Source organism: Caloenas nicobarica, chromosome 15, assembly GCF_036013445.1.
Source record: "Caloenas nicobarica isolate bCalNic1 chromosome 15, bCalNic1.hap1, whole genome shotgun sequence".
Taxonomy (NCBI): Eukaryota; Metazoa; Chordata; class Aves; order Columbiformes; family Columbidae; genus Caloenas; species Caloenas nicobarica.
Window position 1 is genome coordinate 8,989,861 of NC_088259.1, and position 13,081 is coordinate 9,002,941.

The window sequence follows — 13,081 nt, forward strand, 5'->3', positions numbered from 1 at the left end:
GTGGCCGAGCGGGACCAAGCTTCCCACAGCGTCCCTGTCCCATCCCCACAGTGTGCCTCCCCTGTCTCCACAGTGTCCCTTTCCCGTCCCTGCTCTCTCTAGGCAGAGCTCGTGGCGGGAGCCAGGAGGAAGAGGCAGAGACTGGGGACAACGAGCTCTGTCCTTGTCTCAGCCCCGGAGCCCCATTCTCCCCAGACATCAGCTGCTGGGAGCTGGTTTCAGGTGTGAGGATGGTGTCAGGCCCAGGGCTGTCCCTGGTGTGAAGGGATCCTGATCCTCCTCCCCCCTCTGAATGTAGGTTGCTGTGGGGCAGCGCACATCTCTCCTCACGCTCCCTCTAGGCAGCAAAGGAGGCAGATGAGGGCAGGAAGCCCTTTCCCTGGCCCCTGCCCTGGCACAAGGGGCTCTCCAGAGCACCCAGCGAATGCAGGAATAGAGCTGGGGGAGTGACAAGGAGGGGACAAGAGGATAATGCTCCTGCCGTTTGCAGGAGTGGCAGCAGGGAAAGGCAGCAGATCTAGAATGGCTGGTCGGGGTGAGGGGGCAAGCCCAGGGAGGTGACAGCACCACCTGAGAGCCATCCCCACCACTGGGGCCCCGCTTTGGGAACAGCAGGAGCCGCTGGCCTCTCCTGTGACACCCCAGTTGCTGCTGGTCCCTGTAGCGCAGGCAGATCCTTGTCCCCATAGCATGGCTGTGACAGGTGCATGCAGTGACAGAGGTGCCCAGTTTCCCCCCTGTCCTGCCACTCCATGCTGCTCCTGCTGCTGCGGGAACACGGGACCACTGAGCTTTGAGCTGAAATTAGCTTCAAAAAATAACCTTTCATCCTTCGGAGACCATCACCAACAGCTCCAGCTGTCCATCCGGGCTTGTCTTATGTACATACCGCCCACGCTCTTGCTGTACATATCCGAGTAGTTTTTAATTCATTTGTGAATACTCTTTAATGCTATTTTTGTTATCTTGTCTGTCTGTATTTATGTGTGGGGCCGTGCCAAGAGGGTCCTGTCTGGCCACGCTGAGCACGGGCTCGTGTTCCCCGTGGAGGATCTGCTCCCGGAGCCTGTGGCACTGGGAGTGGATCCTCCACAGGGAACATGAGAATTAGAATTATCCCGTCGAATGCTTCGGTTTTGCAGGTGGAGGTGAGTCCACTAATAAAGTCTTGTCCTTGGAGCTGCTGGTGCTGCTGTGGTCTTTGCAAGCGCCAGAGTTTGGCGGGGCAGGGGGTGGGAATTTGGGTAGATTTTGGGTTCGGGGGATCATCTTTGCAGGGTGTGAGCCCCAGCTGAGTGCCGTCTGGCCACCTGCTAGGGATGGCCCAAGCCCTGGGGACATGGAGCCCATGGGAGGCCACGGACACGAGCACCATCCCGTGGGCGCTGGGGGAAGCTGCCGCGGAGCTGCAGCCACAGCGGCCGCTGCTGGGGTAGAGGGCACCCACATGGCGTCAGCGTTGAGGTGACATCTTCCCTTCCTGGTCCCCAAGAACCACCAGCCCTGGCGCCAGCCTCCTAGAGCCCCATCCACCTGCACCCAGTGCTGCTGCAGGACCTGGCACAGGGACAGGACCCCTCACCCTGGCACAGCTGGAGCCACACAGAGCCAGGGACCGAGTGATGCCCCAGCACGGAGCCGAGGATGGGACCGTCCCAGCTGCAGGGGCTTCCTGAGATACCACGCCAGGCTGAGCCACACTCCCAGCTTTAATCCTGGCCAAGGAGTCCCCAGCAACTGGGGGGTGGGTGGCTCTACTGGCCACGGGGCCACAAGGGCATCGACTCCCCCCTTGGTGATGGTGACAGGGACACGGCTGGCAGGGGACAGGCAGGTTCCCGTGCAGCGTCTGGTCTCAGGTCTGATGCTGCAGGTCTGTCACGATGAGCATGAAGCCCTGCGGGGAGTCTGGGTGAGAAGGGGGACATGGGGGACACAGGGAACGAGAGGGGCAGTGGGGTGAGGGGACAGCAGTGACACCCACCTCCTGCAGCGAGAGCTGGGGGTTGAGCAGGCGGAGGCCGTGCGGGGTGGGCAGGGGGACACCAGCCTGGAGCCGCTCTGTGGGGAGAGCAGGACGTGAGGGGGGTGATGCCGGGACAGCGGGGAGAGGGGACAGGATGGGGACAGCACTCACTGTTTGCCCAGGGCACCCCAAAAAGCCACAGCCCGAACTTGAGCAGCGTCTCCAGCCTCGTCACCTGTGGGACAGGGAGCCCCTGAGCTGGGCAGGGGGCAGGCAGGGCTGAGCCCCCTCTGCCAGGGCTGCACCCGCAGCCCCCCTCAGACCCCTCACCCCCCAAAGCTCCGTCCAGCTGCCCCATCGTGTCCCCAGCACGGCCACTCACCTCCACGGGGCCCACGTGCGATGTCACCTGTGTCACATGGAGCCTGGAGGGCGAGAGCTGGGTGAGCGCCAGGCACAAGGACAGGGACTGTCCCCTCCCGGGGCAGGGACGGGCTGAGCCCCAGGGCAGGGCTGGGAGCCCCCGGGGTCCCGGTGCCAGGGCAGCGGGGATGAGAACTGGGGGTAGGACGGGGTTCGAACAAGGGATACGTGACCCAGAGAGCAAAAGGCCAGAGCTGGAGAGTGGTAGGGGGTCCCCGGGAACCCCACCTGGGGGCTGGAGCCAGCACAGGGCTGGGACTCACCCCATCAGCCTCACGGTGCCCCTGAGCCTGTTCCCGCTGATGCTTGGCTTCCCCGTCACGTTGGCATCCTGCAGAGAGAAGAGATGATGGAAAGACCAGGGCAGTGCCTGCAACCCAGCGTTGCCCAGTATCACCCTGCATTGCCCCAGCACCACCCAGTATCACCCTGGATCACTCCAGCACCATCCAGCATCTCCCAGCATGGTCCCAGCCGAGCCCTTTGTGGCCATGCGCTGGACCCAGTGCCGTGGCAGACCCGGACACTCACGATGTTCAGCAGAAAAGCAGGGACGCGGGTGGCGTTGGGCAGCACCACAAAGGCCTCAACAGAGCTGAAGAGGGTCCCATGCAGCGCGTCAGGGCGGCAGGAGAGCAGGGGCTGCTGGCGAGCCCAGAGCTGCAGCTCCATGGGCTGGTCCGGGTAGCGCTCCTGCAGCTGGGGACACGGGCTGGGCTGTCACAGAGCCACGCGGGCACCACCAGCACCAGCCCAGGTTCCTGGCTGGTGCCCACCACCCCCGGGGTCCATGCGCCCCATCACTGCCCAGCAATGTGTGTAGGCAGGGTGGGCAACATGTCCTGTCCTGCCCACGGTCCCCCTGTCCACGTCCTGTCCTGCCCGTGTCCCACCCCCACTGCAACCCACGCTGTATCTCCTCCTGCCCACCCTCCCTGCATCCCACCCCATGTCCCATCTCCCCTGCTCCCAGCCCTCCCTTGTCACATCCTGCCTGTGTCCCCTCTCCTGCGTACCACCCCTGTCCTGTCTCTCCTGCATCCCATTCCACCTGTCTCATTCCACATGCCATCCCACCTGCACCCTGTCCCTCCTGCATCCCACCCCATGTCCCATCCTACTCACATCCTGTCCCATCCCATGTCCCATCCCACCCGTGCCCACCTGTGGGGAGAAGAGCCCCAGGCTCTTGGTCCTCAGCTGGAGCGGGAACCGCCGGGGGAGCTGGAAGGCAGCAGAGGGGTCGGGCTGCTGATGCCACAAGGCACAGGTGGGTGCAAGGACACCCCAGCGGGATGCCAGGGGGGCAGCTCTGCCCCACAGCCATGGCTGGACCCGTCCTTACCATGTCGCCAGAGATGTTCCTGCGCAGGGCCCCGGCCGTGAAGTACGTGAAGGCAGCTGAGTTGGCGACGAACTCGGTGACAGCCAGCAGCAACATGGGCTCGTGCACCACGGGCAGCGGCACAGGCAGCGCCGCAGGCAGCGGTGAGCAGGGGCTCTGCTGGCACTTGCCCACCCTGAAGAACTCCCCCTGCACAGACAGATAGACAGACACAAGGCTCAGCCCGGCTCTCTCTGTGCCCTGTTCCCAGCCCAGGGACCCTGGGCTGCCGTTACCTTGATGGCGACGTCCCCGTGCTCCGCCGCGATGAGCGGCCGCCCCAGCAGGGAGTAGTCGATGGCAGCAAAAGTGTCGAGCTGGGAGGACACTGCAGGGACAAGGAGGGGCTGGGAGGAGCCAGACCAGCCACCCCTCCTGCAGCCCCCAGTCCCATAGACCCCACTGAGCACTGCCCTCCCCCTTGCATCCCCTGGACCCCCTGCCCAGCCCTGGGGTCCTGTCACCCACCTCTCATGTCCTTCAGGGCAGCCTCCAGCTGGCCAATCCCCCTGCGGAGCTCAGGGCAGAGCTGGAAGCAGATGAGGGCATCAGCAACCCCACGGACACAGGTCCCCAGGCCAGCCGCTGGGCCTGCTGGGGGCTGGGGACAGGGACACAGCACAGCGGCCGAACACCCACCTGCTTGTTCAGCTCCTGCCGCAGGACTCTCTGTAGCAGCGGTGCCAGCAGGTTGTAGAACCAGCTGCGGAGCAGAGTGAGGATCTCAGGTCACTCTGGGGTGTCCCAGCCTCCCCCAGCACAACGCCACGGCCAGGGGTACTGGGAGGTCCCCATGTGCCAGGGACAGGAGGGGAGTGGGGGTCCCAGTGTCACCTGTGTCCGTGGTGGAACTCCATGTGCAGGTCGGTGCCGTGAGCATCGCAGCCGGCGCTCCACACCGTGGGGCGGCCGCTGCTGTCCACACCCACCCCCAGCACCAACCCCACGGCCAGGTCACGCGTACGGAGCTCTGCAGTACCCTTGTCCTGGCTGGGGACAGCACGGGTAAGCACAGGGATGGCGGTGACCCCAAGCCACCCTGAGCCACCCAGGTCCCCATCCCTGTCCCCGGGACTCACATGGCGCCCAGCTGGGCTCCCCAGTCAGCGCTGAGCCGGACACGGGCGTGCTGCACCCTCAGCCTCACTCCCACGTCCTCCACAAAATCCACAGTGGAGTCGTTCATCTGCAGCTCATGGACGTGGATCCTGCACGGCACGGACAGCCTGGGCTCGCGGCTGCACCCGCGGCATGGCCGGGACAGGGATGGGGGCAGGGACAGGGACCCTGTGGGTGGCTCTTACCGTGGCACGGTGTAGGTGAGTGTCCCCAGGAGCGGGCTGTGATAGGAGCCCTTCAGGTTCAGCTCATGCTCCTTCTGCAGCCGCGACTGGAGCAGCTCCAGCCCCAACTGCCGGCCTGGGGCAGAGCGGGGGTTCAGGGGAGGGCGCCAGGGAAGGGGCTGGGGTGCCGGCAGGGCGAGCAGACGGGTCCAGGACACCCCTCCAGCCCCATTCCAGGCACTCTGGGCATCGTCCCCCTCCAACCCCTGCCCAGGTCCCCCACGGGTGCTCAGGAGCATGAGACTCACCGAATTCCAGCGCCCTCGGGGTCAGCCGGGCCGTGATGCCGGGGTTGGTGGCGGTGGCGGGTGCACTCAGCAGGAGCAGGAGGCAGAGACACGCCGGCCCCATTGCACCTTGGGGATGGTGCCGGGACCTGGAGGCTGGAGCAGAGGACATGGCTGCGGGACGTGGCTGCTGCAGAGACCCTGTCCCTGTGCACCAGACCCACCAGGACTTATATCGGGGACGGGGAGGCCGGGTGACATCAGCCTTGTGCGTACACACGGGAGACACCGCGGCACTCTGGCCGCTGAAAGCCCGGCCTTGCCCAACGCGTGACTCAAAGGGGAAGCCGGTTCCCTCGTTGTTCCCCACTTGCACCCGTTGTGGAAGCAGAGGAAGGAGGGTCCCACGCCGCGCTGCTGCTGGCCCCTCACCTTGGAGGGGTGTGGGAGCCAGTGGCACTGGCCAGAGCTCCCCATGGGGGCACATAGTTGGCATGTGGGGACATGCAGGGACCTGACAGGGACAGGGTCCCTGAGAGCCTCCTGCCATGCCCTGCCTGGGAGCACCAGGGCTGGGGAGGGACACGGTGGGTCAGTCCCCAGGCGACACCCTGGGCAGGGGGATGGGGCTTGACGCACTTGCACTGAGGAGGGGAGGCTGTTCCCGCTTTGGGAAGGGCTCTGGGGACCCTGTGTGGGGGCACCCAAACCTCAGCAGGGGGCCTGGTTGGCTGGAGCACGGTAGCAGCTCTTGGGGTCACGGGTGACGAGAAGGTCAAGATGGTCAGAACGAGAGCAGAATTGTGCAATCCCCTCCAAAAAGCCCCGGCCACAGGGAAGGAGCCACCTGCGCTTCCAAACCCGCCACTGGCAGGACTGTCCCAGGCAGGGTAAGCCCCTCCGGATGGACGGTGCCATGGGCTGCACCGGCCCCGTACCCAGCTGCCCACCCGGATCCGGCCCAGGCACCCCTCTGAGGGGGACAGGTCCCCATCCCAGCACCATCGGGGAACGTGGGGCCCATGGACGACCCCACTGGAGGGACCGCAGCCTCACATAGCACACCTTATGGACGCCTCAAGAGTGGCTGCCTGCTTGCCTGGGACCCCCAGTGCCACCAGGCACAGCGAGGGCCACAGCCCCCAGCAGCGTCCCATGGCCAGCGCTGCCCCAGCCCCACACGCACCACAGCCCCTCCATCCCCGGGTGTCCCCACCCTGCACCAAAGCTCACCGTGGCAGGCTGTTGTTGCGGCCCTCGCTGCAAGGACTGTGGATCCCGTTGTAAGCCCCGCTGTGGGTCCCAGCCCCGCCATGTCCCCAGGGTCGTGCGTGGCAGCAAACAGCAGAACCGGCTCTGACGCCAATGTCCACCCCGGGGCGGCTGGGCTGGTCGGACCAGAACGTCACCAGGATCCCCGGTCTCTAATCCCTTCCGGGATGAATCAGGGCCCATCAAAACAGCCAGGGATCAGTTGGGGTGCAGGTGCCCACAGGGCTGGGCCGTCCCTGGGGCTCCCAGCACATCCTGGTGCAGCCGCATGCGGCATCCCTGCACGTGGCTCAGCCCTGCCAGCCCCGCTCCCTGCCTGTGCTGGCTCCACGCAGCCCCTTCCCCTGTTCTGTGGTTGCCCGGGCAGTGCCTGGGACATGGCAGCCCTGTGGCAGTGCTGCACCATGTCCCCGTGCCCTGAGTGGGAGGACAGCCAGGGCTGCATCACATGGAGCTTGGGCAGGGTCTCAGGGCAGAGATGTGGGTCACACATTGTCACACACAGAGCCCCTCTCCCCGTGGCTCCAACTAGAGCTGGTGATGAACGGGCAAGGACAGCACCAGGGAACACAGTGGGGTTGCAGCTGCTGCGCCAGGGAGCGGGGAAGAGCCCCAGCACCCCAAACCCCAGCAGAGCCCCAGGCCCTGGTTCTCCTGTTCCAGGACCCCCTGGGCTCCTCCGGGAGGGCGGCTCAGGCCATGCAGTGCAAGAGGACACCGGGAGAGGGACCCACTGCCTGGCAGCACTGCCCTCCGGGACCGGGAGGGAGCCCCGGAGGTGGAAGGGACCCGGGGAGTGACGGAGGGAATATCAGTGGGGATGACAGAAGGGACTTGGATGGAGGGGCGACACCACGACTGATTGACAAGTTCATCCACAGGGATGTGGAGCCCACAGCCCCCCTGTATGTCCCCCGTCGCTGTGTCACAGCCCAGACCAGGCTGGCTGAGCCAGGCAGTGTCCTGGTTGCCCAAGTCACCTGCCCCTGCTCACTCCCCTGCCCAGGGATCTGCCGGGCTGAGGAACAGCAAGCAGCACATAAGGACACAGACTCACACATAGACAGGCACATAGAGCTGTGACCCCGCAAACACCCATGGAGAAGCACACATATGCACACACCTACAGCCAGGGCTGGTCAACCCCCTCCAGCCCCAGAGACCCCCAGCTGCAGGAGCGGGGTGGGGGGCAGAAAGGGCCCTGCCAAGGCAGCCCCCAGCTGGTCTCCTGCCCTTGGGGATGGCTGGGGCAGCAGGACCCAACCCCGGGCACCCCAGTCTGACCCATCACAGAATGTTAGGGATTGGAAGGGACCTCAAAAGATCATCTAGTCCGATCCCCCTGCCAGAGCAGGAACACCTAGGTGAGGTTACACAGGAAGGCGTCCAGGCGGGTTTTGAATGTCTCCAGAGAAGGAGACTCCACAACCTCCCTGGGCAGCCTGTTCCAGGCTCTGTCACCCTCACTGAGAAGAAGTTTCTTCTCAAATTTAAGTGGAACCTCGTGTTCCAGCTTGAACACGTTACCCCTTGTCTTACTGTTGGTTGTCACTGAGAAGAGCCTGGCTCCATCCTCGTGACACTCACCCTTTATATATTTATAAACATTGATGAGGTCACCCCTCAGTCTCCTCTTCTCCAAGCTAAAGAGACCCAGCTCCCTCAGCCTTTCCTCATAAGGGAGATGCTCCACTCCCTTAGTCATCTTTGTTGCCCTGCGCTGGACTCTCTCCAGCAGTTCCCTATCCTTCTTGAACTGAGGGGCCCAGAACTGGACACAATATTCCAGATGAGGTCTCACCAGGGCAGAGTAGAGGGGAAGGAGAACCTCTCTCAACCTACTAACCACCCTCCTTCTAATACACCCCAGGATGCCATTGGCCTTCTTGGCCACAAGGGCACAGTGCTGGCTCATGGTCATCCTGCTGTCCACCAGGACCCCCAGGTCTCTTTCCCCTACACTGCTCTCTAATACGTCATTCCCCAACCTATACTGGAACCTGGGGTTGTTCTTGCCCAGATGTAAGACTCTACATTTTCCTTTGTTATATTCCACGAAATTTTTCCCTGCCCAACTCTCCAGCCTGTCCAGATCTCGCTGGATGGCAGCACAGCCTTCTGGTGTGTCAGCCACTCCTCCCAGATTGGTGTCATCAGCAAACTTGCTGATAGTACACTCAGTTCCCTCATCCAAATCATTAATGAATATATTGAATAATACTGGCCCCATCATGCCCATAGGAAGGTCCGTACACATCTGCTGCGGGAGGCAGCCTGTCCCCCAGGACAGTCATGAGTCACAGTGCAGCTCAGGCCAGCGCTACTGCCCGGGGCATCCCCAGCTCACGGGGTTGCACAACCCTTGATGCAATTTCCTTGTCCCAAAGAGCTTGTCCAGCCCTGGCCCCACTGGCAGGAGTTGCACCAAGGTGAGCAAGCTGGGACCACAGGGGCAGCAGTGGCAGGGCTGCAGCGAGCAGCACCCCAGTGCTCACACCCCCTCTCAAAGACCTGGGGAGTGAGGGGGGTGGGGTTGAAGCACGACATGGACCCCACAGGAGCCACTGGGCCCCACGAGATACTTTGTGGGGACACGCTGGGACAGGCCACCTGCAACCCCAGCACACCTGGGTCCCACCACAGCAGCACAGTGGGAGAACTGGGACCAGCCCATCGGAGACCCCCATCCTGAGCACCCCCACTGGAGCCAGTCCCAGTATCCCATAGCACACCCACAGAGCCCACTGGTCCAGATGGGTTCTCCGCAGTTTCATGCTCTCTGGAGACATGTCCCAGGGGTCCAGATCCCCCCCCACGTTCCTTGGAGGGCAGTAGTCAGGAAGCAGAGACGCACCTGGTCATCAGGGCTTGTTTAATAACAAAACTCCAGCTATTGTAGAACAATATTCTTTCTCCAGCATCATTGTAATATACAATACGGGGAATGCTCTCAGCAATCTGAGAAGGATACGTCCCACAGCTGCCAGGCAGCACCCCCTGCCCAGGCTGCAGAGGGACCCCCGGGGCATCACCCTCAGCCAGGCCGCGGGGTTCCCGGGGAACAGCCGAGCCGCAGCGCTCGGGGCCGGGGTCCCGGGGGCGTCCGTGGCGGGTCCGGAGCGGTCTCAGCGGCACAGGATCCGGTCGGTGGCGGGCATGCACGGAGCCTGCGGGGAAGGAGGGCGAAGCGGCCGGTCAGGGGGGTCCCGGGAATGGAACGCGGCAGGAGAAAGGGCCACTCCCGGGAAAGGGACAGCGCGGTGCAGAGCGGGGAGCTCCAGGGAACCCGGCTGGGCTGGCGCAGCCCGACTGGAGAGCGGGACCGGGCCGGTGCAGCCGGTCCCGGGGGGTCCGCACTCACCTCGGGGGGGTCCCCGGCGGCGGCGGGGCGGGGGGGGCCCCGCTGCAGCGCCAGCTGGAGGTCCCAGATGTAGTCGATAACGTGTTGCAGCAGCTCCACTTTGGATACCCGCCGGTGCCGCGGCAGCGTCGGCACCAGCGCTCGCAGCCGCGAGTAGCAGCCCTTCATGTCGTACAGCAGCGCGGCGGCCGCCTGCTCGGCCGCCGCCGGGGACACTCCCAGCACCGGGACTGGGCCCGGGCCGCAGCGGGCAGCCTCCCCGGGCCGCACCGCCTTCAACGCGCCGCCGGCGCCCGCGGGCAGCGGCGAGGGGACGGCGGCAGCGACCTTCATGACGAGGGGCGGTGGGGTAACAACCGGCGGCGACGGTACCCTGCGAGCGGACAGCTGGGCGCGTGCCCCGCCGCGTCAATTATAGAGCGCGGCCGACTCGGAGGCGGGGCCGCCGGCAGAGTCGCGGCCAATGGCGGCGCAGCGGGGGCGGTGACGGCCCCGCCCGCCCCATTCACGAGCCGCCGAAGGGCAGCGCCTTAAAGGGACAGTGGACGGGAGGGGGCGGCGGCGGCGGGGACACCGGGGGTGCGGGCTTACCGGAGTGCGGAGCGCCGGTGGGCACCGCCCGCCCCGACACCTTCCCCGCCATTAACGTGGGTAATTGCCCCGCGGGCTGCCGGTTGGCGGGCTCCCTGCAGCCCCCGCTTCCTCTCCGCCCCGCAGGACCCCCGCAGCCCCGCTCGCCCCTTGCCTCCCGCCCAGGCCTCCCAGCCCCCGTCCAGGATCCCAGCCCCCCTGCACTGCCCGGGCCCCCCGCCGCCCCCCCCGCTTCCCCGGCGGCTCAGACCGTTAGACGCCAGGCCCGTGACGTCACCCATTCATAAAACCCCGCGCGCTGTCAGCGCGGCGCCTCGCGGGCGGTGCCCATGGTGACGGGGGCGGGGGGGTAGCGGGGGACACCTGCAGCCCGGCCCGGGCACGGGGACACCGGGACCCCCACGGGGACACGGGGGTACGGGCATCCCCCCCCGCCCGCTGTTCGGTCTCCCCCGCCCCGGGGTCTCCCCGCTCGGACCCCAGTCCTGCCGTGGGGGGGGACGGGGAAGGCCCCGCCGGGGCGGCTGCAGCCTGCGTGCGAGGCAGCGTCCCGAGCTGCAGCCCAAAGCCGGTCTCTGCCCTGCAGGGCTTCCGATCCGGGCGGTAATTAGCGTTACTCCTCGTTAAACTCGCACCTGCAGGGAGGCGCAGCCAGCGCCCTGCCAGCAGCGGGGCCGGGAGCCCCGGGGGCGGCCAGCAGGACCGCGGCCCCCCGGAGCCGCAGCTCGGCCGGGCAGCGCTGACAGGGACCCCCGCCCCCCCCCCCGCGAACAGCACGGAACGGTGCAGCAGCGAGCAGAGGCTGTGCGGGCAGAGCTGCGGGATTTGAGTCCCTGCACACAAGGACAGACACATGGACACGTGGATGTCAGTGCATGTGTGCACACATGGAGGCTTGTACACACACATGCACACACACACGGATGGACACACACAAACACGTGCACAGGAAGATTCATGCAGATGCACAGACCTGTGGATGCACACGCGTGCACAAACATGTCATCAGGACACGCACACACCAATGAATGCACAGACAGATACACACCCATGGGGCTGGGGCACCCCAACAGTGCAGCTCCAGCACACCCCGACCCTGCACTGTGCTCAGCTGCCCCCCACTCGCCAGAGGACAGGGCTGCCAGGGTGGGCTGCAGTGCCATAGCTGCGACGGCTGGGTGGGAGCTGCATCCCCCTGTCCCTCAATCCCTCCAGCCCTCTGTTGCTCCCTCTGTCCCTCCTCCCTGTGTCCCCCACCCCGGTGCGGTGGCGGTTCCCAGGGTGGACAGAGCGCTGGGGTCGCCCCCTCCATTCAGCGCTCAGCGGAGGGCCTGGTGCTGCCCGGTTCCCACCGCGGCTCTCAAAGCTGCTAATTAGCCCCCATCTGGCAGCAGCGGCCAGGCCGCAGCGGGGAGGCCAGGGACATTGTCCACAGGAATGCCTTTCAGTGCCTCTGGCTGGCCGGGTGCCGCCAGCTGCACCACCAACAATGTGCTGCAGCCGGGACAAGCCGGCCCCTGCGCCCCGGCGGGCACCCTGCCCACGGCCCCGACCACCCCAGGCAGCATGCGGACTGGGATGGGCTGCACCGCCACGGTGGGTGTCATGGCACAACTGGTGTAGCCACCCTAGCTCCCGGTGGCCCTATTCCCTGGGTTGTCCCTGGCTGCAGGACATCCTCGCCATGGCCCTCTGCATGTTGGGGTGCTGGGTTTGGGGGTGCAAGCACTGCCCCAGGACTCTGCCCTGGCCACAGCTGGGCGCGGGGTCCCAGCACGGCATTCTGGCCAGCACTGCCAGCGTTGTCCGGCAAGACAGATAGCTTCATTTCCATCTCAATTCTGGGAACCGGGAGTGCAGCGCGGTAACAGCGGCCTTGGCCATATGGTGCTGGCGGGGCTCAGCCCGGCCAGGGGCCGGCTGCTTTGCACAGAGCAGGGGTTGCCCAGCAGCCGAGGACATCAAAGCCCCCGGCCGCCCCCCACCCCACCAGGACCACACAGGGCACAGCCACGCCAGGCCAGCGAGGGGTTGTGGGGGCTGCCGGTGTCGCAGAGAAGATGGGGACAGGGACCAGCCAGCACTCCAGCCCCAGCAGCACACAGCCCCACGCTTGGGCGCACAGGGCTCTGCAGGGCTGCAAGACAGCACGGGTTCCCTAAAACTGGGCTGTTTCTGCCCTGGCTGGGGGCTGCGCTCCATCCAGGTCCCCTCAGCCTGTGCTACCCGCAGATCGGCCCTGGGCACACGCACACCTCAGCGCTGGGGCTGTGCAGAGCTTGCAGCCTCCTGTGCCCACAGGATGGTGCTGAGCCGGGGCCGCCGGCACAGCTGGAGCAGGACTGAGGCCTGAGAAAGCCCCTGCTCGTTCCTCTCCCGCCTTCTCCCTTCCCGTCCCCAGCTCCATCCGCTGCAGCCCAGACCAGCTGGAGCCAGGCAGCCCTTCCTGGGATTTATTCCAGCTTCCTGCCCCTCCTCGCCGGCCGGGGCTGCTCTCGGCTGCTTCCTCCCCCT

At 65.6% G+C, this 13,081-nt stretch overlaps 2 protein-coding genes across 2 annotated transcripts; both read right to left on the reverse strand.

Annotated features, from left to right (window-relative positions):
* Window positions 1-1,855: 1,855 nt before the first annotated feature.
* On the reverse strand, window positions 1,856-5,515 carry LOC135994971 (bactericidal permeability-increasing protein-like). Its single transcript, XM_065645927.1, has 15 exons — window positions 5,365-5,515; window positions 5,078-5,192; window positions 4,853-4,981; window positions 4,608-4,763; window positions 4,413-4,476; window positions 4,242-4,302; window positions 4,010-4,101; window positions 3,735-3,923; window positions 3,554-3,613; window positions 2,921-3,088; window positions 2,653-2,720; window positions 2,349-2,391; window positions 2,138-2,201; window positions 1,985-2,061; window positions 1,856-1,897 (listed from the first exon to the last, which is right to left on the reverse strand). The coding sequence occupies exons 1-15, from the start codon at window positions 5,513-5,515 to the stop codon at window positions 1,856-1,858; spliced, it is 1,479 nt and encodes a 492-aa protein (XP_065501999.1).
* A 3,962-nt stretch (window positions 5,516-9,477) lies between these two features.
* On the reverse strand, window positions 9,478-10,343 carry ID1 (inhibitor of DNA binding 1). Its single transcript, XM_065645855.1, has 2 exons — window positions 9,977-10,343; window positions 9,478-9,782 (listed from the first exon to the last, which is right to left on the reverse strand). The coding sequence occupies exons 1-2, from the start codon at window positions 10,307-10,309 to the stop codon at window positions 9,741-9,743; spliced, it is 375 nt and encodes a 124-aa protein (XP_065501927.1). The 5' UTR covers window positions 10,310-10,343; the 3' UTR covers window positions 9,478-9,740.
* Between the last annotated feature and the right edge of the window lie 2,738 nt (window positions 10,344-13,081).